Source organism: Zonotrichia albicollis, chromosome 12 (genome assembly GCF_047830755.1).
Source record: "Zonotrichia albicollis isolate bZonAlb1 chromosome 12, bZonAlb1.hap1, whole genome shotgun sequence".
Lineage (NCBI taxonomy): Eukaryota > Metazoa > Chordata > Aves > Passeriformes > Passerellidae > Zonotrichia > Zonotrichia albicollis.
This window is the reverse complement of record NC_133830.1, coordinates 5930994-5957468: the sequence shown is the minus strand read 5'-3', so window position 1 is coordinate 5957468 and position 26475 is coordinate 5930994. Positions and strand designations below refer to the sequence as shown.

General features: G+C 45.4%; 1 protein-coding gene across 31 annotated transcripts in view; it reads right to left on the bottom strand.

The window, feature by feature from the left end:
- MAGI1 (membrane associated guanylate kinase, WW and PDZ domain containing 1) overlaps positions 1-26236 on the bottom strand; it is a 327842-nt gene extending 301606 nt beyond the window's left edge. For 6 of the 31 annotated variants that reach the window (XM_074550417.1, XM_074550442.1, XM_074550443.1 and 3 more), the window contains exon 1: positions 25577-25983. In XM_074550417.1, the coding sequence (XP_074406518.1) occupies positions 25577-25862 (286 nt within the window). In that variant the 5' untranslated portion in view covers positions 25863-25983. Of the gene's footprint in view, positions 1-25576 lie in introns of all 31 variants that reach the window. The other 25 variants (XM_074550411.1, XM_074550424.1, XM_074550419.1 and 22 more) reach the window with 11 other exon arrangements.
- Between the last annotated feature and the right edge of the window lie 239 nt (positions 26237-26475).

Here is a 26475-nt window from a genome sequence, read left to right as displayed (position 1 = left end):
CCAGAAGGGCTGCTCCTCACTTTGGGCATCCCTGCACCCAATGGATCCACACCACACAGGCCCTAAACTGGCTGTGTAGGCACTTTTCCATCAAATTGTACATTTGGGCTTTTTTGTAGTCCTGAATTTTCACCTCAACCCCCCTGCAGGAAATCATGCAGAGCAGGAGTCAGAGGCTTAGTGATGACAGCTGCTCTGAAATCACCTGGGGTCATGCACATCCCCATGCTCCAGAGGACAGCAGTGGCCAGAAGCACAGCAGACTGAATTTCCAACTTCTCACGTGGCCACAGGACACTGCACCAACAGTCACAAGCCATCTCATATGGTCTAAAAGCAATTTCCCTTTTCTTCATTGCTTTTAATGGGTTTAAAGGGTTTGTTTGTTTTTAAATTAGTAACTTGCTACCTATTTTCCATTCTGATTTGTCTCTCACAGGTTTGTCTTTGCTTATGGAAACAACATTTCATTTGTCCTTTCTATGAAGTTTAAAATTCAAAGTTCTGTCCTATTTTTAATCAACTGTCTATTAATTTCCCCTTCAATTCAGAGTTTACTTGTATCAGTTTCTCAAGCTGTATTCCCACTCACTGAATGAGCCTCAAACATTCTCATTTCCTCAAGATGGATTATTTTCATTAGAAAAAACTCTTTTTGAAGTACATGTCTCCTCTGGATGTTTTCCACCTCTTTTGGAGTTTCACCTTCTGCACTGGCTTGCCAGGGCTCTGTGCTTGCTCCTCTCCAGCCCAGCTCTCTGCAAGAGCACACGGGAGTGCTCGGAGTATCTTCCTATCAACAAATGTTCAGGGGAGCAAAACATACTGGTTTATCTGGTTTTGCTGCTGAATCTCTAGCTGCAATCTAAACTGGTTTAGATGGTTAATAAAACATTAAAGACCAAATAAATGAGAGTATTTAAATCCAGAGTTATGAAAAGGCATTCTTTACTTTCCAGAGTGCCTACTGCATGCTACTGGCTTTCCAAAGCTCTGATGAGAGCCTGCATGAAAAGAGGCCTTAAACATGGGCAGGGTCACAGTGCAGTTTTTAAGCCCAACAGTTTTCAGTTATTTTAACAGCCACCCAGCAATGGCCATGGAAGCACTCATGAGGTGCTCAGCAGCTTTTGAAGATCAACAAAATAATTTCACTCCCTCATTTGTTATTAATTCCCAAGGGAATTCTGAACAAACACGTACACAGATTTTCTCTGGAAAACTTTCTAGCAAAGATCAGATGCTAGAAAGGCCTTTATGAGTAAGTCCAAGAGTTTCCTCACAAAATTCCTAGAGAAGAAAAAAACAAGCAAACCACAGCCTCCACTCCAAGGGACTGCCTTTGGGAAGGGAGATGGAAATCAAGTGGGGCAAGGGGAAGAAGTTCCTTGCATTGTCTGATGTTTGGTGGTCATGGTGCAACCAGCCAGACAATTCCCATGAGAAAAGTCTACAAAGAAACAGAGGCTGGCCAACCCTGTATTTAAAAATTTCCAAGTATGGTTGCTACATTTAGCCTAGACAGTACAGGGATACCACAGCGATTTGTAAAATTAAAATTGATGGAGATATCCCAAAGTGATGCTGTTTAAATCATCCAGCTTCCAGTGGGTAGATATTCAAACACTTTTTGGAAACTGTTGTCTTTTCTTCACACTTACAAGCACAGATTCAAGATCCCCCTTTCTTTGATGATCATTTTAAATTCCTAACTGTCTGCACCTCCTAAACCCCTAAATGAATGTTGCTTTCTGATGAGCCCATCTGGATGAAACAGCAACATCTTTTGTTGGTGAGTAATGTACTTTGTCAATACAAGGGCAGGAAAAGAATGGACCAAAGCAATTTCTGGGCATTCAGCTAAGACACAGAAGTAAATTCAGATGACAAGCATTAATATGGTAAACTTCACCATCTTCTGTTTAATTAGGTTTATCATATCACCATCATTTTGCACATCTTGAAGAACTGGGTACAACTCTGGGTGTTTCTGGTATGAAAGGTTAAGGTATCAGAAATCAAAAATTGCTTACATTAGATTACATCTGTGGGTCCAAACTCTGCTTCCATGGTTTTTCTATACTTTATTTTCCTCACTTAAAACTCAGCTTGATTTTTAGCCATTATCATATTGCTACAATGCTTTCCCATTAACCACAAATAAATGCATTTTACCAGTTCAAAACATTGGATCCAAGACAGAAATCACTTCAGCCATGCCAGCCTGGTAGAGCCACTCAGTCTCAGCAACAAAAGGTTTCAATCAGATAGCAAAAACTTTTGTCCATCAGATTTAGATTTGTCCTGAAATGCAAGACAGACTTTCCTCCTTCCCCCCTTTGCAGAGCCAAAACGCACAGAAACCAAGAAAATTAAAACCTTCTGCATTAGTCTGCAACATGCTACAAAATGTAATAAAAAGCCAAATGTCTCTGTGCCCTCCCCCCTCATCTAACTGAATTATTATTTCAACCAGTCATGTAGTTGCAACTCTGCCTACATCTCCAAAAACTAAACAATTATGCCACAATAGGGGTATTTTGTTCGCTCAGAAAAAAAATCCTCTAATGAAAAACTATGTTGGTGGTTGAATCCGTTTCCTTTAGGAGGAGCTGGCTGTAATCTCAGTGGGACTTGTGGTTTCAGCTATTCATACTGTTCATAGCAGTTTCTGTTTTTTCTCAAAGCAGTGTAACCCAGCAACACAGAGAAAAGCTGTGATTAACTTCTGAGATACAAGATGTCACGGCAGTGCACGTCGCCTCTTCACCGGGAGAACCATAAATCTCTGCTGCTCTGTTTCTGCACAGACACCTCACATCTCAGGCAGAGTGGAAAGCAAAGTTAGAAATCACTGAAATTTTCTGGTTTACCCAAGAAGAAGTTGACTCTCAGACAGATCATCCTACAGAGCTGTAAGAAACTGCATCTCTCAGGGCCTGATCGATTCCTTCGGTTCCCTGCCAGCCACAGGAGAGCTTTAAAATTAACAAGCATTATATTAGCTGACTTTACCTAAGGACTGGCCATCAATTATCCACACACACAGAAGACATTTCCTTTTATTTGTATGCAAATGCCCATATGTGGTGGAATGAGACTGGAAGGGAACATGTGGGCATCAAAATCTTGCATAAATTATATACTTTTTTTTTTTTTAATTCACTAAAGTGCTTGTGTCAATCTCAATAAATGAATTTATAGAAATCCAAAACACCCCAGCCAACCAAGCAATTAAAAGAAGCTGAGGGGAATAATCAGAATGATGTTAAGGAAAAAAAAAAAAACTCTTTCCTTTATCTCTTGTTTGAGGTACCTAGGCTTGCCCTGATGTCTGAAGTACAACAGCTACACAGTAAGACATCTCGGCTCTGTTATTCAAGATACAGAATAAATCATAATTAATTGGCTTTAAAAAAAGTAAGACTCGTCTGGCTGTCCCACCAACACAGAGAAACTTGGGAGAAACTCAGCTCACACTGGCCAGCACAGCTCTGCAGTCCAAACCTTTGGGACAAGCACTAGCCTTCCCCTGTCCAATGAACACATTGATGCAGTCCCTTCTGTGTGCTCTGGGAGATATTATTTCCTTTTTTTTAATGACAGGTTCTGTTATCTCCTGTATATATTAAAACTGGCCTTTCAGCTCTTCCATTAATACCAGACACTGAAGTCAGAGGTGAACTCCAAGTGACTCTGACACTCTCAGATTAGAGCATCTCTCTGACAGTCTTCTGACACAGCCTCTTTTCATGTCTTGGGACTGCAGCAAGAGGGGAAAAAACTGCCCAGAACTCAGGGTTTCCAAGCTGCTCTCCAGCAGCAGTTATTTATTACTGCTCTGCCCTACAATGTCACCCAGGTGCTGCAGAGGAAAGGAGGCCATTCCCTGATATCGAGAGTTACAAAATATTTTGAGAAAAAACTGGCAAAGGATAAATAAGCAGATGGGCAAGAGATGAAAGCAAAGCAATCCCAGGGCTGAAAGCACGACTTTCATGTTCTGTAAAGCTTTTTTGTTTTGCAAAATTGACCAGGTGGTTTAAACAAAAAAAGAAGGAAAGAAGGAAAGAAGAAGGAAAGAAGGAAAGAAGGAAAGAAGGAAAGAAGGAAAGAAGGAAAGAAGGAAAGAAGGAAAGAAGGAAAGAGAAAATTCAGATCAGAAAACAAGAATAAACTGAATAAATTTATCAGAGCCAAAGCAGCACTGAAGAAAATTCACTCCTGCCTAGAACTAAGTGCACTGTTGCAGATGAACCAAAAAAAATCTAAACTCCAAACAGGCATGTCCAAAACCACACAGGAACAGGGTGCCTTTATTCCCCTGTGCTGCTCTCTGGGAAGAAATCCTTCAGGAGCCAGATATCAGCTCTAAATTACTAGTTTTGTTACTCCCAGGCTCCACAATGAAACAGGGGGTGGCTGAGGTTACCACGCTGTGGTAATAATCAAATTTAAGGGGATTATAATCATTATAAGCTAATCAGGGTAGAATTATATATTTTTAATTAGCAGCTGCTGTGTGGTTAAGGCACTAGAATCCCCAGCTGTTTGCTGCTAAGTGCAACCAACAGAATCTTACTTGAAGTGCAAAATACATGCTTCTACATGGAAAATATATTAAGGAAATTTAAAATTGCCCTTAAAAATTCTATATACTGTAAAGCCTCATTATAGATCATGCTTTTTGCTTTCAGCAGTGGAAAGTCTTTGGTTTTGTTTTTTTTTAAAGCCTGTGCATTTAATCTTATATTGAACATAGGCCAAATACAAAATATACAATACATTGTGTATATTGTTACTTCAAACTACATAGTAGTTACTTGTAAATCCTCCAGCATTTGGTATAAACACATAGTGTTTGCCTACTCATTGCAAGTCTAGAAAAGGACATATTCATGGGGAGCCCTAAGAGGTATTCACTGCATGAATAATGGAGACTGAATAAAACTTGTCATTTGGATTGTCGTGTAACAACAGACTTTAATCCAAGATTCCCAAGTAAAGAAACAGATCTCCTCAGTTTCTGTAACCACCCCTGCACACATTGTTGTATTTTTAAATTATTTTTCAGCTGCATTTTAATTGAGAACCTTTCTATGTTATCACAGAGAAACTTCCACTGGCACCAGCCCCCAGAGATCCTGCTTAGTTTAAAAATAAAGCAAACCCAACAGCCAGTTCAACTGAAAACAAAAAGGTTTTGTTGAAGCTGCTCAGGTATAAAGAGGCTGATCAGAGCCTGCAGATGCTTGGCACAAGTCTGCAACAAAAACCCCAAACAGCAAAGCAGCAGATCTTGTCTTCAAACACGTTCTTCAGGTTCCCTGTGACAGACCAGCCTCCTTCTCCACAGCCCAGCAGACTTGGGACAGATTTCAGGAGAGCAGAGCTGCACCTGAGCACAGCCAGGTCCTTATTCCACAATCCTTATTCCACAGTCACTGTTTGAGGATATGCCTTAAGGTAAATCCACGAGGTGCTGGAGAGGGCTGAGCAGTCACCTTCCCATTCCAGCCCCGCCAGAGTGCAGAGCTCTGGCCAGGGGAGCAGCCAGCCAGGCTGCTGGTGATGAGAGCTCTCCAAGCCAAGCCCAAAGCCCAAGCCCAGCTTTGGATGCTGTTTCTGGGTCCTGCACTCAGTGCTGCTCTGTGTGCTCCCCAAGCCTTGTCCTGCCAAAATATCAGTGACACTTCCCCAGCTGCACAGTGAACTTTGTGTCTGTTCCATCACCTCTCTCATCACAGACCAGGTATGGATGGAGGAGACAAATGACCTTAGATTCATTTTTTGGGCAAAACTTTCCTATGAAATGGATGTAATACAACCAAGACTGCACACCAGCTCTTCACAGAAATTGCTGTTTCTAAGAGTTTTCAAGCTCTAGGCAGTCCTGAATAACATCCTCTGCCATGTCTGAGGGCTTTGACTAACAGGGCAGGAAATGAAGACTCAGAAAACGCAACAACAATTCCTTAAACACCCTCCTGTTGACTCAGACTAACACAGCCAGCCATGGCAAGAAAAGGGCCTCCTTGAAATGCCAAGAGCTCTTGGATAAATCATCTGGTCTTGCAGATGGGTGCTGCTGCCAAAACTGGCTCCTCCAAGGCACCCAAACCCCTGTGGGAATTACTGACAGCTTCAGACCAAGGTTATCAGTGATGGGAGCTGTACAGGATTAAACCCTTGTCTTTCCACTCTAAAACACAACACACCCTCAGAGCAAAGGCAAAATATATATTTGAGGGAGAAAGAAGCCTAAAAAGATAGCTGTTACACCCAAAATATTAGCATCACATCCCTTTCAAGTCACAGGGACAGAGTCACTGAAGACATGGCTTCTGACAAGAGGCGCATGAGGAAATCAAAGACTTTCACAGAACTGTGGCACTGAGCTGTGCCCAGGCAGGCAAATAATGGGCTAAATTAATTGCCTGTAGCATGACACTGCTGGAAAATCCTGGAGATTCTGACTGCTTTGCAGCATGGCTCTTTCAACTCCACCCCATGCTGGGGCTTTAATCTGCAGGGCTGTAATGGCACTATCAGCAACGTTAGAGGCAAGCCTAAAAATAAACGAGGGACAAGAAAAATGCAGAGCTCCTCCTCCCCACAAGGTCTGGAGGGAATTTCCTGACTCAGTCAGACTGCTGGATCACTTGTTTACTTGTTACTAAGTATGAATTTTCACAGCAGTGTGTGTGGTTTTCACTGAAGTCTCCAAGTTAAAATCAACAGGGCAGCAATGTCAGAAGGAAACTAAACATCACTGATCCTCCTGAGGGACAGGATCCCTGCTGCTCCCCTGCCCATGCTGCACGTGGTGTTTCCAAGGAAAATACTGCATTTCTAGGTCAAATATGAAAGTACAGGGGGCAAAGGGAGTCCCTTGGATGGATGGGTGAAGGACAGCAGCTCCCACAGTAACCTGCATCCTGCTCAATCCATGAGATCTCTTTACTCACAGATAAAGAAGCTGTCATGCAACATTCAGAGGAGCTGAAGGGTTTATCCCTCTGCAAAGGTTCTCTTGAGAGCCAAGAGGCATTTGGGGAAGGAGAGGTCAGCTCTGCTCCCTGTGGCACCCACAAAAGACACAGCAGGCACGAGCGATTTCAGAGCTACACAAGAAGCTGGCACAGAGATTTGTTTATGGAGAGCTAAAAATTAAGTTTGACTTTAAAATAGCTCAGTCACCAGTCGCAGCTCAGAGGGTCACATTCCTCCTCCCATCTTTGCCCAGCAGCTTTCCCAGACTGGCCTCCAAGCAGGGCAGGATTTCCCCACAAGGGTGGCAGGCAAAAATCCGTGGCTGGGGAGCTGAAGGAACCTGCTTAGGAAGGGATGCTCAGCAATTCCTACAGCACTGGAATTTTTTTTTTTCCAGGACCAGCACTGCAGCCAAGACCATTCCTGTCTGTGGCAGCCTGGCACACACATACCAAGGTATTTCATGAAAATTTTAGGAGCTGCCTGCAGGTTCACAGTGCTCTAAGACAGAGTCTCACCTTCCCACTCCACTCTCCATGGAGCTCTCCTCCTTCACCTCCCCTACCCCGGAGCACACAGCAGAGGAAAATATAAGATTTCAAGCTTTGCAAACCTCCAGCCTAAACCAACATCCTGTAAAACTACGAGTTAAAGGCAGGAACACTTCACTTCCAAACCACAAAGGCTGTAATGAGTGTGGTTTAATTGGCTGGTACAAGAGCTGCACAGCCAGAATCAGCAGCTGGCAATGAAATCAGCCCTTCTGCACAGCAGATTGCTAAACTTTTGCCCTTGTCTGCAACGTGGTGTGTCACACAAGTAATTCAGTACCCATAAAAAGAATTACAAAAGTATCTAAGAAAAATAAAGTGTTAGCCCAAAACTGGCAATAGATTAAGTTTTTTCCCCAAAAGTTTCTAGCTGTAGACTGTATAGAGATGAATTTCTATGTGAATATATATATAACATTCTCCATAAGAAACCTGTATATTTTAGGTGTCACTTAAAATCTGGCCCTTTAGAGATACTGATTTTAAGAGGCTTGGAACATATTTAAAAATCTCATTATTGGAATTAGAAATTAGATCCTTTGAAAAATCAGTCCCAAGTGACAGAAGTCTCTATCAAGTGATGATGGCACATTTCCTTGCTTCATTTATTTAATACATCACTCAGCTATTCACACATGTCCAAGTTCTCCCTTAGAGGTTTACAAAGCACACAGCAAGTTAGTTTGCATCTAACTTCAGAACAGCCAGATTAGTAAGGAACAGGGTTTTACAGCAAAGCCTTCCTTTCATCTGGGGCAAAAAGCTTTCAATCTTGTAAAGCCAGTGTAGTAAACCTTCAAGCCAAGGTATTTCACAGAGGTTGCTGAGGCTCATTGCTATCCTATCCCCTTGATGGAGTTAATGGAAGTTTTATAGTTTGCACTTTACTTAAAACTACCTTTTTCTCAAACAGAGAAATGCACATTAGGCAGGGTAAAAAATACATAAAGAATAATAAAACAACCCAAAACCCACATCAACAAGAACCTGAAGTGGTTTGTGCAACATATTTTAATTCAAAAAGCAAGGCTAACCTAAATAAAAGGAATACATATGAGAAGAGCAACACAGATTCATTCTGCAAGCAGCTGAGGAATTGCTGTTCTCAGCCTCCTCCTGCTGTGAGATCCTGGGTGCCCACACCCAGCAGCTTCTGTCTTGGCCCAGAAGCTGGCACTGCCTTTAGGAGATGAAATGCAGAGCAGGATTTCAACTCCTCAGTTACTTCAGCTGCAGACCACAGGAGTACAGTCCATGCCTTCCTGCTTTTACCTGCACAACTCTATTTTAAATTGGGTCTTGTCCCCAGGGCTCCATATTAAAGGAGTTGCTCATACAAGGAATCAGGAGTCAGAAGCTTTGGACGTGTCAGGACAAATCCCACCAAATGTAAATTGGTGTAATGTACAGATTTATGCTGGCTTACATGGCAGCAGAAAGGGAAAGGCAGTAATTCAAACTGCTGCACAGGCTCCCAGCAGCAGTGATGATAAGCATTGCTTTTCTAAGGCTGAAAGAAGGTTCTGGGAAAGGAAGATAAATCAAAACATGTCATCTTTGAAAGGGGAACAGTGCAGGAGCTAAGCCCCAGTGGCTTGACAAACACCCATCTCTTCCCAGTAAAACAGGCTTTGGTGTAATTCAGTACATAAGTTTTGCAACAGTTTTCATTCTAGTTAAAACTGCATGAGGGTTCATTAATTTGAATGCTGTGTGATTTGCCATGCCCACACCTGGGAATGCACCAAACCCTGGAAGCATTTGCCTGCTGGCAGAGGGGTGAGCCCTGCTCTCTCAGCCCTGCCCCACGAGTGCGCTGCGGCAGCTCTCTGCCTTTGGTGCCTTCAGACCCGACCTTGCCAAGCTCCAGAGCTGCCCAGGACACATCCCCAGGCACACACCCTGGTGCCACCCACCCTCTGGAAGCCACCACCCTGTCAGGGACAGGGAACAAAGCCAGAGCCTGTCCCCACTCCCAGCTTGTGCAAGTTCACACAGAATGTGGGTCCGGGTTCTCTAAAAATCAAACACCCCCCTCAAAGAGAAAACCTTGCTGGTATGTCAGTTATGACAAACACTGCTGATCAGGAAACTGAACCTGGGAGCTCAGCTTGCATTTTAAAGGCACTTACACCTATATATTGGTGCATTCTTTTGACCTGAGATATTAAATCGTGCACACTGAGCTAAGTTTTTTCCAGGTAACAAAGGGGTTTATCAGCACACCTCTGGTGGAATATTAACTCCAGTGTTTTGCTGGGAAGAGGCTGAGTTTAATCTGGATTGCAATTGGAGAGCGGGAAAGAAAAGAGGTCAGAGCAAACATGGCACCATGATTAAAGGAGTGGGTTAATTATCAACCAGGGGTATGAAACTGTGGAAACACAGCAGTCCTGCTGGTGATGATGCTGGCTGCTGGACAAGCAGAAAGGGATCCAGGCTGCTTCCAAGAGGAAAGGGATTAAAGCTCTCACGCTGTTACATAACTAAAGAAGCTGGTTCTGAAAGAGATATCTGTGTCTGCAGGGTATTTGGGGTGCAATGGCTTTATTAGCCAGACACACCACAAGCAGCAAGACAGGCTTAATGCCCATTAAAAAAATATTTTATGCCTGGTATCAGGGAGCTCTGCAGGGTTCAGAAATGGATCAGACATTTCTTCACATAACAAGAAGAGCTGAAGGCAGCATCTGATACTGCACAAAAGGCAAGGAACACCATAAACAAGGTACATAAAGGCTCCAGCCTGCAGGCACAAACTGCCCTCTGCCTAGAGAGACCAGGACACTCCACCAGGAATGGGTTTTTCTTCCTAGAGGGCACCTGTTTCTAAAGCTATCTTCTGAAACAGATTATATCATCCAGTATTTGCATCAGGAAAGCAGCTGAGAGAGACAGCTCACCTGAGTCTGCTGTGACACATCCTACTCCAAACTAAACAGATCAGCAACACTGTAATTGTAAAACCACTCACAAAAAGAATAACAAAAACAGATCTCAGAAAATTTAACTGTTACTTTGTTAACTGCCACTATGAGAAAAAACAACACAGTAGCAAAATGTTAAATGGCAAATAAAGGCATAGCTACAAAAAGAAAGTTAAAATATTAAATCAGCCCAAACCTGCCAAAACTGAAGGAATCATAACAGCTAAAAGAAAGTATTGGAGGAAAAGTGGGTAAAAATAGAAATGCCAGGATGTGACATGCCTGGGAGTTATAGAAAAAGCATCTGGATTGTCCTCAGATCCCCTCCTGACTGCTGTCTAACTCGGTAACCATCCCTCTTGAGCAAGGGGGCTGTCTCAAGCACAGCAATGGGGCAGTGCCAGCCTCTTTCCATCTGATGCCATTTGGGGCAAGGCACCTTCCCAGCCAGACAGGAACAGCTTGTGCCCTCAGCTGCACAGAGCTGGGCGCAGCCCTGGGCCTGCCCTCCAGCCCAGGGGACACCAGGGGACATGAGGGGACACACAGACAGACACACACACAGAGACACACACAGACACACAAAACACACACACACACAGAGACACATAAAACACACAGACAGACACACACAGAGACACAAAACACATACACAGACACATACACACACACAGAGACATATAAAACACACACACACGACCTTCTGCTTGTGGCCCTGGGGAAGGACCAAGCTCCATCCACAGGAACTGCATCAGAGAGCCACCAAAAACAGCTCTGCAAATTCATACACTGCTGCAACTCACTCCAGGCAAAAGGAAGAGCACAGAAAGCCCCATCTCCCAGCCTGTCAAGGCTGCAGAAATATAATTTCCACTTTATTTCTGGAGCCTGCCATTTACTGAGCACTGCTGAGGGGACCCACTTCTCTTCTGCACCCTTTCTCCTTTCACGAGCCCAAATGCAAAGCCTGGCAATGCATCCTCGTGGGATGCACACTACACAGAGTGCTGCTCTCTGCAGGGACACCTGAGCACAATGAGAACTTGAAATATTTCTTAAAAAAAAAAAAAAAGAGAGAGAGAAAAATCCTTTTCAACTGAGCAATTTTTATTTTTACAGCAGTTACAGCCAACTGCCTGGCTCAGTATCTGGTACCTGCCACAAATGTCCTTTGCCACAGTGACAGCTACAGAGAAGTAGCTGAAGATGTTTAAGCAAAAGATGCTTTGTCATTTTGTGAAGCATTAACACCGCTCAACGCTCTTTAAAGGACATTACAGCAACTTGGCTGTGGATCCAGACTCTCCTGCTTAAATTATGGATTTTATAATGCTCTGAACATCACTTCTAAAAAGCACAGACTTTGGAGTGTCTCTCCTGTGCTCATTCCATGGTCCCCAAAGTCTGAACCAGGCAGATATTTGAGTTTTCACAGCTAAGCTGAGGCAGGAGAAAATCCCATTCCACAGAAAGCTGAGGAGAACAAACCCGAGCAGCTGCATGTGAAAACTACATGAAGTCCAAAGCCAGAGTGTGAGCCTTAGGACAGAGACACAGTCAGGCAAGTGCACAAATGCTTTCCACGTGTTCTGGATGGAAAGAAACTGAATTTTTTAAAGTCTAACATGGAAACTGCTTTAAGCAATTTGTCATTTCCAATCGAGGTTGTGCAGTAAAAGAGAGATTTCGACAAGTCAAACAACTTCCTACCGGAACGGCCGCATGCAATGTTCAAACCTCCTCCCTCAGAAAAGGAGAATTTCTAATTCTGCCATCCAGGAAGACTTTGAAATGTCACTGTTGTTTGATTTGACCAGTGCAGAGGAAATGCAGAGTTGAGAGAAGGGGAAAACAATACATTTACCATTCTGTAATTTTTTAAACTTGATTCCAAGGCAGCGATGTGACCAAGTGCTAAGAAATGCAAATATTGCATCTTTACCTCCAAGAGGGGGAAGCTTCAGCCACATTTCCTGTAAATGCTACAACTTAAAGCTCACCTGAGTACAAGGCATCAATGTGCAACACCAGCTGAAGGAGAACTGAGGCTGAGAGCACCTTTTAGCTACACCTGAGCTAAAACATTTTTATGGCAAAAAGTCCTCTGAAAGTGATCCACCACAATGGACCATAATGCTGAAATCTCTTCTACATCAGGGACTCTGAGGAGAAATAAGCACACAATAAATATTCACTGCTGCTCCTGCCACTGTTCACACAGCTCTCAGCATTCAGCAGTGCTGCTGCTGTGTCCCAGTACTTGAAAGCTCTGTCCTCTGGAGGCCTTGATGAAGTTTTGTTTATCAGTTGGTGCTGCTAATGGGAAGCCTTTCCTCAGCCAGAGCTCAGGGAGGAGCAGGCTCTGCTTGACAAAGCCCACAGGTTGCTGGAAGATGCTTAAGGTTCACAAAAATGGAGTAGCCAGAGCAGAACAGCATCAAAAGTCACTTGTTATTTGTAAAATCTACCTCCACCTGCAACTAATACAGGAAAAGAGGAACACCAGCTTTAATTAAGCCTGTTAAAAAAGTCCCTAGCTTTTTGAAGGAAAGTTTTGAACCTTCCTGCTGAGCACACACCCAGGGCCTGGAGGGCAGGAGGTGCTGCAGGCAGCAGAAACGCTCTTTTGTCAGAAATCCACCAAGGCATTATTGTATCCAGCACATCCTGAGCCAGGCTCCAGCCAGGCAGCTGATGGAACCTTCCCTGCCAAACCAAGTGCACCGTGGAAAAATGCTTGTGGTGCTCCCTGCCAGGGGCGAGATCCCATCCGGGCAGCCACAGATCCAGCAGCCTCTGCCCAGGGGGAGAAGGATACAGAGAATAAAAGCAAAGTGCAAGGAGAATACAGCAAATAAAAGCAAACTGTGAGGAAGATACAGCAAATAAAAGCAAAGTGTGAGGAGCCAACCTGGGTGTCAGAACCCAGGACACCCCTCTGGCTGCCCTGGAGGACTCCAGACCCTGGCAGGGGGCTCAGAGACCTTGGCACAGAGTAAAAGACACCTGTGGCCTTTGATTTTAACCCATGGAAACAATTACCAACTTTATGTCAGGATTTACAAGCCACAAGGACTTGAGTAGATTGATAGTGAATTTATCACAGGGTGGAAATGTACAATTTTGGGGATTTAGAATGGGGGTTCAAGAGGCAAGATGGAGGAATCTGGGCATGTCCTGTCCTTCTCCTTCTTCTGGTCCTTCATCTTCTGCTGTGATGTTGGCACTTTTGGATTGATTTAGAGCAGAGACAGACTGTCTAACATCGGTGATAGATACTGGAAAATTATTGCAAATAAAGTCCACATTGTTCTTAGTATAAAAAGCCAACACTACCCCAAGGGTGGTCAGTGTGTGCCTCAACCCGACCTGCTGGACAGATCTCAGCAGCTCAGAAAAAAAGAATGTCATAGATAAGAGCAAATAAACAACCTTGAGAACCAGAGCCAAGGAATCCCGACTTCTTCAAGCATCGGGCTGGGGAAAAGACTTTTTAATACTTGGGAGCCATTCCAGCAACACAAAACCCAAGAGCTGTGAGCCAGGGCTCCCTTGTTTCCTCAGCATCCCCGGGGGACAGCAGGCAGAGCCACCACAGCAGGATGCAGGTCTGGGGGCTCAGGGCAGCCCAAAGCACCACGGTCCTGGCAGGACACAGTTGAGCTGCACATCAGCTGCACTAAATCAATTGGAAATAGGTTTTGGTTAATCCTCTGCAGCCTTTTAATGTTGGGATTGTGACAACTTGCCCGGCTTTTTAGGCAAACAGCAATTTCCACACTGGTTTAGGCAAGCCTCAGTGCTGATTACAGCACCTTTTACAGACAAGATACAAAAAGCCCTCTGCAATGTGTTACGTTAGCACATGCTTAAATTTAAGCACTCTCATTTTTACTGGGGCTTTTCTCATGTGCAACAACTTCAGCACATCCCAATTTGCCAGTCTGCAATAAGACCAAGATATCCTGTCCCAGCTCAGAACTGTGTAAAAAACCCTCTTTGTGTTTAGCTCCTGGAAAAACTGATACGTGGGTATTTCTAGCATCAGCTAATACAACTGGAAAATTTGCAACAGAAAACAAAAATAAATGGAAAAGCAGCCTTGGCTAGTCCCTAATCCATCTTTCCTGCAGATAAAAATTTCTGTCTTTGACAGCTTTTGCAAGCATAAATTAAGAAAAAAAGAAAGAAAACAATCTATAGGGCATTTTACGGAAACACTGTTGTGGCAAAGCTCCACCTGAGCAGGACAATCTGGCAATGCAACAAGGGAGCTGTTCCAGCTGAGGCAATTCACCCTTTTCCCCTGTTTTAATGAGGATCTGGGAAGCAGCAGAGCCCCACAGCACAGCAAGAGGGAGCCAAGATTTGTGGGTCCATGTCCTTGTCACAAACATCCCAACTGAGCCTCACAGCCTTTGTGCTCCACTCATCACTGAGCTCTCCATAACCCTCATTTTTCTCCTTGTGCCAGGCAGAGACAACTCTCTCAGGTCCATGCCCTGCCTGGCACAAGAGAGCCCCAAACTCATCATTCCTGACAGACTGACATCATGCATCCAGGTATTCACCACATTTCCCACCCTCACAAAGGAGTGACCCCGTGTTAAAGTGTAACTGCCCCCTGCCCCTGGAATGAGGGAGCTAAATGCCATTTTATGGCCTTGACCGTGCCTGAGGCCTCTGTGCACAGTGAAACTGGGCACCTTTCCGAGGTGCAGTTTACAGCTGAACTCTGGAATTCCCTCCTGCACGCCTGCAGTGACTCACAGGGGCCAGACCAAGGTCTGGGTAGCATCTGCCCCCAGTGCTGGTCAGGAAAAGGAATCTGGATCTTCTTTAGCAGCTGCAGCACCTAAGCTGAAAGCCACTGAGGTCTCATGAGCAAACCATCTCTCAAAACCATCTCTCAAAACCAACATGTTCCTGCAGATGATTTACAGGACAAGTATCACCAAAACAGTTTCACCACAGCATCACCACAATAATGATTTTCAATGTTTCTACAGGAGCAGAGGCTGCTCCTGCATCTCGTGATGAGATAATGGGCATGGGAACTGTTCTCAGCCAGAATGGAGGTGGTTTCATGCTCTTCCTTTTTACCTTCCACATAGCTGTGCCAACAATGAATTTCAGCACTCGTGGTGAAACCCATGGCACTGGCTGTTCAGCAGCCTGAGCTGCTGAAATCATGGGATTAGTTTCCATTACAAAGGAAAATTAAGAGTGAAGAAAAGGACATTCTGGAACTTTTCACTGAAGCAGCATTTGACAACAGGGATGCTAAACTGAAAAAATATATTTATATTCATAAATACACATCATCACATATTCTCAGAGTCTCACCCAAGAATTCAAACTATTTTGATGGGTGACACAATATTTTCACAAGCTCCTCCTCTTGCACAGGCTGTGCGTGGATATAAAATTTTCCCCTGTACGTTACCTCACCGAGCAGCCAACCCTTGGACCAGCACAGCCCTGATATCCTCAGTGCCCATCTGGATTTTGCCCACAGCAGCTCCACACCTCCCACAGACAGCCAGAGACAGACAGTGGGGGTTTAATTGCCTCACTCCACCTGGAGCAAACAAAGCTTCCTGCACCAGGAGGGATTTACAGACTGGAGCTTAGTCCAGACAAAAATAGCTCCACATGAGATTGAGGGAACAATCTCAGCATGCCCATATCTCTTGATTAAAAAAAAAAAAATAGAAGGAAAGCTACAGGACATGTATAAAAGCATTTGGAAGCTCAGATCTCCACTTGGAACCAGTTTGATTAATAAAAGCAGGCAGTAGGTGACAGGGAGGACCCCACAGTGCACACAGGCTATACACAAGTTAACAAAACACTGTATACCATTGCTAAGCAAGTTTGCTATTTGCACATCAAACAAACACACAGCGTTTGCTGGGGTACCAGCAAAGACAATCTAACAGCAACAAAGCAAGCCATCCCCTCCCACTAAGTAAACAACTCACTGATTTTATACAGAAACAGCAGATTCTGTGATCCTGAGTCCCTGCTGAGCAGGCAGCAGAACCTCTGGGCTTGCTCATGCAGTCAGGCTATTGCTGCCCCTCTAACCCACCACCAGAGCCCATGGAGAAGATATTCTATATTAGCCACTTCATTGTTTAAGGAAAAATGCATACCAGGGAAAATAGAAGAACATGATTCTTTGTTTTGCATCAGGCCAACCCCTCTTTTGCCCACAGGACAGGGAGAGAACAAAGCCTGGGCTGGACCAGTGGCTGCCAAAGCCCCATCAGGTGTCCTGTCTTCAGTGCTGTCCCCCAGGCAGCAGCACTGCAAAGAGGAGACTCAGCTTGGAGACAGCAGTGTCCCCAAATTCAGCCAAGCTGCAGATTTATCACCCCCAGCTCCCTGGGATCAGCTCCCCCAGGGCTGCGCTCTGCCACACGTCCCCCACTGTCCCTGTGCCACACAGGGGAGCCACACACTGTCCTGGGGCAGCAGGAGATGTTGTAGGCACCACTTCCTAACAGAACATTCAACAGCAAAGCTGCACCACAGAGTCACAAAATGGTTTCAGTTGGATGGGACCTTAAAGTCCCTTTTCAGTTCTGAATCCCCTGCCATGGCAGGGACACCTCCCACTGTCCCAGGCTGCTCCAAGCCCTGTTCAACTTGGCCTTGGGCACATCCAGGGGCAGCCACAGCTTCTCTGGGCACCCTGTGCCAGGGCCTGCCCACCCTCACCCACTCAGCAAAGAATTTCTTTGTGTCTTACCTAACCCTGCCCTTTTCCAGGGGCATTGAAGTCATTCCCCCTTATCTTATCACTGCCCACCTTTGTAAAAAGTCCCTCTCCAGCTCTCCTGTAAGCCCTAGAACAAGATGATGGGCTGCTGTGGGACTGTCACCAGCTGGTCCTGCAGAAAACACTCAGGATGTTGATTTTAGAGACAGCCTCAGCATGAACAACTCCACTAGAGAACAGGGAACTCTCCCCCAGCCCAAAGCTTTCAGTATCATTTCTGTATCTGCTGCTGCTCTCTCCACCTCTGCCCCAGCCACCCCTGGCTTCCCACAGGGCTGCAGGGAATTGCTCCAAGGCTCAGGAACCTCCACCTGTATCCCTGCCTTTAAATTGCTAATTGGGAGCTGTAGCTGAGCCTTTGGAAAAGGAGGAGGATGGGCATGTTCCTGCTATTTTGAAGAAAAGCCATTTTGCAGTTATTCTGCAGCCCAGGCCCCCACCTGTCCAGTTCAGCCTGTTTGGGAACTTTCTTATTCACCCAAAAGCCTCTGAGACATCTGAGTCTGTCATCAGCTTGGTCTGACACCCACTTGGTGCAGGATTTGTACCACTGGAATAAGACAGGCTGAACATCAAAGTTGGGTTTTTTTTAAAGCACACAATATCTGCCCAGCTTTGTTTGTGTTGAGGGAGTGGCTGGATTTTAGGCAGCTTCTTTTTCAAAGGCTTTTTGTTAATAACCAAATGAAAAACCCAGAGTTGAGGTTTTCCTCTTAAAAAACAAGCCAGAGATTAAGGATATGAAGAAAGAAGTCAGTCTCTTCCCACTCTAATTGTCCTGAGACACTGACTCGAGGGCTCCAAAATTACAGATGTGTAATCCAAGACAATGAACTCTTTACTGAGGGATTAGCAAACCATGCAAAACTGATTCCTTATTCAAATGTCTTGCAATTGTAAGGGCATCTGTTCCACTTTGCAAGTCATCCCAAAGGCTTTGTTTGTTTTGATTTCCTGTTCCATTATGAAGACAGGGCACTTTGCATTATTTTCACACCATGTAGTAAGCATTATTGTTTAGTCTAAGAAGGGACAGTTAATGAAATTCAATAAATATTTTTAAAACCTTATTTTTCTTTTAAGTTACGACACAAACCCTCACAACCACAAAAACTGAAACTGTCTTTAGCCAAAAATTAAGTGTGTAAAAATGTAATCCAAAACATCAGGACCTGAAGGAAAAACTGTTTTGTTTCTCCAAGGTCTACTAGGGGCAGATTAAAAAAAAAATCTGCAGGTTTAAATAATATTACTAACACAAACCAAACAATTAGGTTTAAATAATATTACTAAAAAATAGTAATTTAATTAGTAATTAAATATTATTATAAAATTTTATAAAATTATAAAATAAAATTACTAAAAATGTTTAAATGGTATTACAAGGACAAAATAAACAATATTAAAATAAAATAATATTATTAACACAAAACAAACAATTAGGTTTAAATAATATTGCTAAAAATTAGTAATTTAATTAGTAATTAAATATTACTAAAATAAAATTACTAGAAAAAGGTTTAAATAGCATTACAAACACAAAATAAACAATATTAAAATGAAATTATATTAGTAACACAAAATTATGCCAGAGTCAGAATCATGATGCCATTATTCCTGCTTGTAGCAGTGGAATAGTTCTGGAAACCATTTAAAATGTCACAGGAGGAAGCGTGGATGGAGTGTGTGACCTTTGGAAACTGAAGGGTGGATCTCAACCAAAATATCCCATTTACCCTGAGCCACACTGCTCCTGCAGGGCCAAGGGAGATGCTGGCCCACCTATTTGGTTCAGAAGGAAAAGTAAAAAATTACAATTAAAGGGGGAAAAAAATAAACATCTCAATCTGCCAGCATACCAGTGCAATGCAAAAGCTGCCAAACTGCTCTGGAAGCAGCAGCCTCTTCCACAGCTCTGTCTCAGATCAGCAGATAACAAAATCTGGATGACAGCCTAGGTTTATGTGTGTTTCCCAACACCAGATCCTTGCAGGAAGCCCCAACTTTCATCCATCTGATGCTGTGGGTCCCCTGTGCTGCCAGCTCTGAGCCCCTGCCTGTCACAGCACAGCCACACTGAGGCACAGACCAAACCACAGACTGAGCAAACAAACATTCATGAGTCCAGAGAGACAGAAATTATGCCAGTGGTGAAAATGGTGTTTCTGCTCCTGCAGGCTCAGCAGTGCTGTCACTCAGGAGCTGCTGCTCTCCCCATCCTGCAGGAGATGCCCCCGGTGACAGGCAAGGGAGCAGAGAGGATCTCCAGAGATCACAGCGGGGTGACCCAGCCCCGTGCCCTTGATGCAAAAAGGTCACTTCATATTCGTTTTCTAAAAGGAAAAAATAAATATTTTCCACAGCTGAGCTGGAGAAAAACTCTGGAGAAACATGGACCAGGAGGATCTGCATTTTGCTGCTGCAAGAATTGGGACAGGGAGCTGCAAGGAGCTCAGACAATGCAGAATTTGAGTACCAGCCCTCCAAGTACCACTGAGCGCTCACAGCAAGGATCCCTACACATTCAGCTAACATTCTGCCTCAAATTGTTCACAGTCCTTCTATAAATTCATGGCACTTGCTCTTAGAGAACCACTGCTCTGTGCTTTTCACCAAGAAATTTAAGTCACTTGCAGCACACAAAGATCAAAACCAAATGCTTTGATTTACAAGTTCCAGTCAAAGTCAGAGGAAGTGTGAAAAAAGAAAAATACAAACACCTGAAATAACTAGCAGGCATAGCTCGTGTCTGGAGCTAAGCAAAGGAATGCAAATAAAAAACTTGGCCAATTATTTTTAAAAACCTCAGGAGAGGTCCCAAGGATCCTGTCCTTGCCCACAGCCCAGACCCTGCTAATGCAATAGCAAAAAGCCCTTGAGGCAGCAGCATCTTCTCAGCTTCCACATTACTTCAAACTGAGCCAGGCTGAAATCTAATGAGAGAGGGCTCAAATCATCAGTTCTGCACAGCCACTAAAGCGCTGCTCTGAATATCTTTGCACCTTAATGCAGCTGCCCTGGGGCAAATGTTTCCCTGTGCACGCACACACTGCCAAAGGAGCAAGGGTGTTTCTCAGGCATCAGATCAAGAGATACAGCAACAGCCAGAAGAGAGGCATGAATGATCACAGCCTGAGCTGAACCAGGGGAAAATGACAATCCAAAACCCAGCAATGCAAGGAGCTACTGCTGGTTTGGCTTTCAAACCTGTTAAAAAAAACCAAAATTCTTACATTTCTAATATGGAAGATGAATCTTAAATTTCATGATAGCAGGTCAATAATTCACTCATGCACGAGTTTTAACTTGGTCTTAAAAACACGGAACAACATGCAGGATGGTGTTAACATCTTATTTTGCAGTGGTGTTGAATGACTGCTCATAATTAGACCCTAATTGTGATTTAATTGCTCTGTGATCTGACTGGCCATAAAGAGGGTGCCAGGAGTCCCATCTCAATGGGTGGAAAGATTAACTTTATTGTGGGAAGCATAGCCCCCTTTCATGCCATGAGAAGTATCACATTAACTCCTGGAAATTTTTATTACAGCCACGATGTGGCTCCGGGGCTCTCCTGCCCATCTCTGGGGTGCTGCTCCATGGCTGCAGAGGATGGATGGATGACTGCTCTGCCACAAGCACGATCAACTTCTCAATGCTGGCAAGTGCTGCACTGTAAATCCAGGCACAGTAAAGATAAGGTCTTGCTCAAGGCAGTATTTTAATACAAGATATACACATTTCATGACTACTAAGTGCAGTACTTCTTTAAAGAAATAAGACTACTTATTTGTAGCAAAATATGCTCCAAGTGAGAGAAAAAGAGATTCTGCCTTTTTTAATTTTACATTTCGTTCACAACTACTCCAGTTGTCAGAGTTGAAAACAGGCTTTATAAATCAAGAATACAAGAACATCTCTGAGGTTTTCAGATGGCAACACTTCTTTCTCTCCACTTGAAACCCACCTGGGTCCAAAAAGAATTTGGGTCAGATGGAAAAATGACTGAGAGAATTCACTGGCACTGAGCTAGCAGAGACTGGAGGAAAACACTTTCTGGAGCTCGTGTGTGATGCTGCAGAGGTAAACCGGGAACAGCAGGAGCTCACTCTCTAACAGCCTCTCCCTTCCCTGGCCCAGCACATCGCCCCAAGCCCTGCTCCACACTCCGTGCTGGGACTCTGCAGAGCCAGGCTCGGGCACTGAGCGTGGCATGTTCAGCATCACCACTCACAAGGCGACACTCTGCTCCCCTGTGAGTGCTAAACCACCAAACACGCAGCAATCTACAGATGCATCAACTCTGCCTTCTTTTTTTTTAATAAATGTTTTACCAAAAAATCTCAAAATAACAAACAGAAACTGTCTCACAAGCTCTCTCAGGAAAATAAAAGGAAAATACACAAATACCAGCTCACAAAAACTTTTTGGAAGAAGCAGGTTTTGTTCACATGAATTTATGTAACTGAGTTTAACATCTCATGTACAGCAGATGCCAGCCTGACATTGAAGCATTGAGTCACTGCACTGTATTTCAGGATTTATCTTAGGGTCAAGTTAATGTTTGAAAAGAAACAAATGCAGCCCATAGCACTGGGTAAACAGTGACTGTTTCTGCTTGGGATCATGCCTGCTCCTGTCTGCCCTGTACAGGGCTAAAAAAACCCCACAAGCACAAAACTCCTCCCTACCGTGGGATCATCCCAGCTGCAAGGTCCTATCAAAATCATGAATTGCACAAACTGCTCTCAGCACCTCCTGGTTTCAGAGCAATAGGTCATTAGGAGCTCGGGATTCTGAGACTTTTTCAGGGAAGCAAAGCGTTGAAATGAGAACTGAAAAACCAATTTAATTTACAAGCATATTAACTTTGACAGTTTCCCATACCAAGCATCTGGCTTGGTGTGGTTTGGCACAGGTCAGCGAACCAGGGAGCAAAAAAAACTGGAAATCTCTCACTGAGGGAGAATTAAAACCCAGATACCCTTTCTCAAACAAACATGGTCCATTTTTTACAGATACAATCTTAATTCTTCTCTTTTGGAGGATGGCACAACAAACTTGTCTCCTCTTATGCTGGACTCTTGTTAACCAAGATCCATGAGAAGAAATGGTGTGCCTGGCTTTACAACTGATCTATCCAATGAAATCAATTATCAATTTATCAAAGTGAGCTATTTTGACAAATGTGAAATGCATTCAAGGAAGCTACAATATTCACAGTACAGCTGGGAAATCACTATGTGAAGGCAATGCCAGCTTTACATTAGAATATGTGACCACTGCTCCTATAATTCAATCTATTAATTCCATACTCTGTGACCAAGTAATAATAAAAATGCATTTATTAACTCCACAGCAGTTAATTGCCAATTTCATCAGAACTTAGGCACAGATGTAAGATGGAAAACAGTCAGTCATAAAAGCACTACATGTTAACTGAGGTTTTTTCACACATTTGACAGTTCTGAAAGTTACTAAGATACATGGCAGCAAGATTCTTCCTCTCTCTCCCCCAAAACAGGCAACTACAATGGCACAGCTTTATTCTCAAATGTCATAGCAAAAAAGGGGGCTAAAGGGAAAAGGAAGGGAAAGCTCCATTCAATTTCTTTATCCTTCTTCACTCTTTCTGCCAAGGTAAGCAAAGGACCAAGAAATCCCATGTGACCAATATTAAACATCAATTAATTTCCATTAAGAGATTTCATAGAGGCTCCTCCTTTTTGTATGTACTTTTCAAACTTACCACTCACAAAAGCAAGGAAAAAAAAAACATTGCAAGCAAACCTGTAAGTTTCCAAACACTGGTCAATTGACAAAGCCCATGCACAGCCTGTCCCACCTACATTTCCATCCTCGTCCCTTTCACCAAGTGCAAGGTCAGATCCGTTATTTTCCTGCTCATGCTTGCAGATGACTGACTTATAGTAAATTTCCTGTTTTTCCAGCCTTGTAAATGTCATACAAAACAGACAGGCAATCAAATGTATACATTTCCAGGCTAATACTGCCCCAGCACTTCAGCACCAATCAGTTAGAAACTACGAACCGTGAGGAGGAGAAAAATCTGGGTAACTTTGTAAAAAGTTATTATGTTAAAAAAAAAAATCTGGGTAACTATGTAAAAACATGTTTACAATCTTATCTGCACACTCCTCGGCTGTCTGCTCTAGTGCCACACTTTTCCTGTTGAATGACAGTTGCCATTCCCATAATCAGATCTTTAATCAACACAGAAGTAATGAATTTTAATTAAAATACTTTCCTTTTCCATGCTTCTGATTCTGATACATGAGGGAGAACTGTGCTTTGAAAAGAGCAGCGTGCAGATGCCAGGCTACCATTGACAGGCTTTGCAGACCACAAAAATATTTAGTGATTTAAAAACCAAATATTTATTTCTATTCCACATTCTTGGCTAATAAAGCATTTCTTAAAAATATGGTGAAAGAAAAAAAAAAGAAGAAACTACAACCCCACAGTAACCAAGGGCTTGGTTCTCAGCTCTAGATGGGAACAGTCCAAGGTTTAAGTGCCTGCCCTGACTCACAGATGGGTTTTGAACCCTTTTCTCCCACTTTCCAGGTAGACCAAACCCACATGCTAAAACTCAGCTCTCTGCCCGTTCATTTGACCATATCCTGACGCTGAGACACATTTACCACCAAGTTCTGTCATGTGCAGTTTATTCCCAGGACATGTTTTATTAACACTAACTCGTGTTTCCAAAACAACAAAAAGTTTGATCGCAAATTGTTTGGTTGGGCAGGGTTTTATACACACCTTCCTTCACCCACCAACACCGATCACATTGCAACACCACAAGCTGCATTTTAATACTTCTGCTAAAACAATCAGTATGTAAAAAAACCCTCTGCCTAATTTCCTCATACTTTTCTTCATGTTTTTCTCCCCCTCCCACTTGGGCAGGGAAACCAGCAGGCTGAGTTTCCCTCACCACTTCCCAGCAAAGTGAAGGCAGCAGGGAAAACAGGCATTTGTTTAACAAAAATCTGGGTATTTTGGGAGTTTGACAGTGTTTGCTGGAATACTGCTACTGAGTTCTGGAAGGGACTAACAAGCCACTGAGCAGTGCACAGGGCTCAGCTCCGCTCGACACCATCGCTGGCATCTGCTCCGGCTCCAGAGCTTCCAAGGATGAAACAAGTGTCTGCAGCCCTTCATCTCAGCTCATCAGCGAGCCCAGGGACAAGACTTCAGGTGACAGTCCTGCCAGCTGGCCAGAAATGCTCTCTGCAGCTACCAGCTGGGTTGAACCAAGTACAGGCAAAAAACCCTCGCACCACAAGCCAGAGCGAAACCCCCACCTTTAGGATGCACACGTCTGGATGACAAATAAACCTTCCCCTAAGGAATCTCTTGGGCAACACGAAGAAAACTTCCCTTCCTTCCTGCACTTGGAGCTGACCTCGGGGAGCTCCTCTGCCTCTCGCACCTCCAGCTGTCCAGCTGCAGTGCTGCTCCTCCTGCCCGTCCTGCCCGTTGGTGCGGCAGCACCAACAGCTTCTTGGCACTAAATTCAAGTCCTGTCCTGCAAATCACAAGCCCATCAGCCAGGCCTGTTAGCTAACCTGTTGAGCAACTGTGGAGTGTACACGGATGTGAAGTGGCATCTTTTTAATCCGGCATGGGAGGACTCTTCCTATCCTCTTCCTCAGCCAAACAGCAGAGCTACCTGTCTGTTCCGTCACCTGTGCGCTGCAGGGCTGGCAGCACGGATGTGCCCTCACCTAGGGCAAACCAGGGGGAAGAGAGGTAAATCTGAGCTGCCTTTCAGCCAGAGAGGGAAGATGCAGGAGAGTCCAAGCTTTTTCTTCCCACGCTGGCAGCCGGCAAACACACGCTGCACTTTCAGAACAAGACTCCACTCATCACTCAGCAGCTCCAAAGGATGCTCAGCTGCTGGAGGAGGGGGATCCCTGCCCCACTCCCCCACCAGTGAAGCTCCCTCAGCCTCTCCGAGGGTCAGCCGGACACCGAGCTGCCCGGGACAAGCGCGGGTTCCCCGTAGGGAGCGCTGGCGGCTCCGCGGTGCCTTTGGGAAAGTCTCACGCAATTGCTCGCTGCGCTTAGCGCAGGGCAGGCACTGCGGGGCGGCTGCAGCCGGCTCCGGACCAGGAGGTGCCCGCGCATCATCAGTGCCCTCGCCGAAGGTGCGCACACGCGTGGCTGCCTCTGCCGAAGGGCTGATGTTCGCCAGCCCCGGCACCGCGCTCGCCCGTGGCCACCCAGCCCCGCAGCCCCGCGGGGAACGCGGAGCGAGTTCCCCCCGTCCCGCCGCGCTCCCCTCGCACCTTGTCGGACGGCTTTCACCACGATGGGGTCCTTGCAGCTCCGGATCACTTCCAGCACGTCGTAGCGCGGCAGCCCCGACACGCGGACCCCCTGCACCTCCAGCAGCAGCTCGCCCTCGCTCAGCGCCGCCTCGCCGTCCCCCGCCGCCGCGCCCGCGTACGGGAACTCGCCGTGCTCCGCGCCGCCGAGCAGCGCGAAGCCCAGCTGCCCGCCGGGCCCGCGGGTCAGCGCGCACTGCCGCACCCGGCCGGACCAGTGGTTCTTCTTCTGCACCACCCGCGACATGGCGCTGCGCGTCCCTCCGCGCCCGCGGAGCGCGCTCGGCAGGTGCGCAGGGGGCGCGGACCCGCCGCCCGCTCAGGCCATCACCGCCCGCACAGCCCCGCGCCCGCGGAGGGCGCGCACCGCCTCCCGCCCGCCCCTCCGCGCCGTCCCTTCTCCCCTCTTATCAAGAAAAAAAAATTAAATAAAATTAAAAATAATTTAAAAGCGCTGAAAAAGCAAATCCGGCAGGCGCGCGGTGTTGCCGCCCCCTCTCCGCGGGCGCTGCGCGGGGCGCGGAGCCTTTCGGGCGGTACAAAGCGCCGTTTGTTTTGTTCCAGTTCGGTCCGTCCCGCTCCGCCGCGCTCCGCGCCGCCGGCGCAGGCGCCCTGGCACGGCCCGCCCCGGCACGGCCCGGCCCCCGCCCGCTCCCCGCCCCCGGCACGGCCCGGCCGGCGCGGCCCCCCCGGCCCACGTGCGGCCCCGGCTCCTCCCCGCGCCCACCGACAGCTTTCCCCTAAGGAGAGATCGGTGCCCGCGCCCCCCGGGCCGTGCTGAGGGTGAACCCCCGGCTGGAATTGACTTTGCTCTGCCCCGCGTCCCCAGAGATGCTCTATGGGACGGGGGATGGCAGATC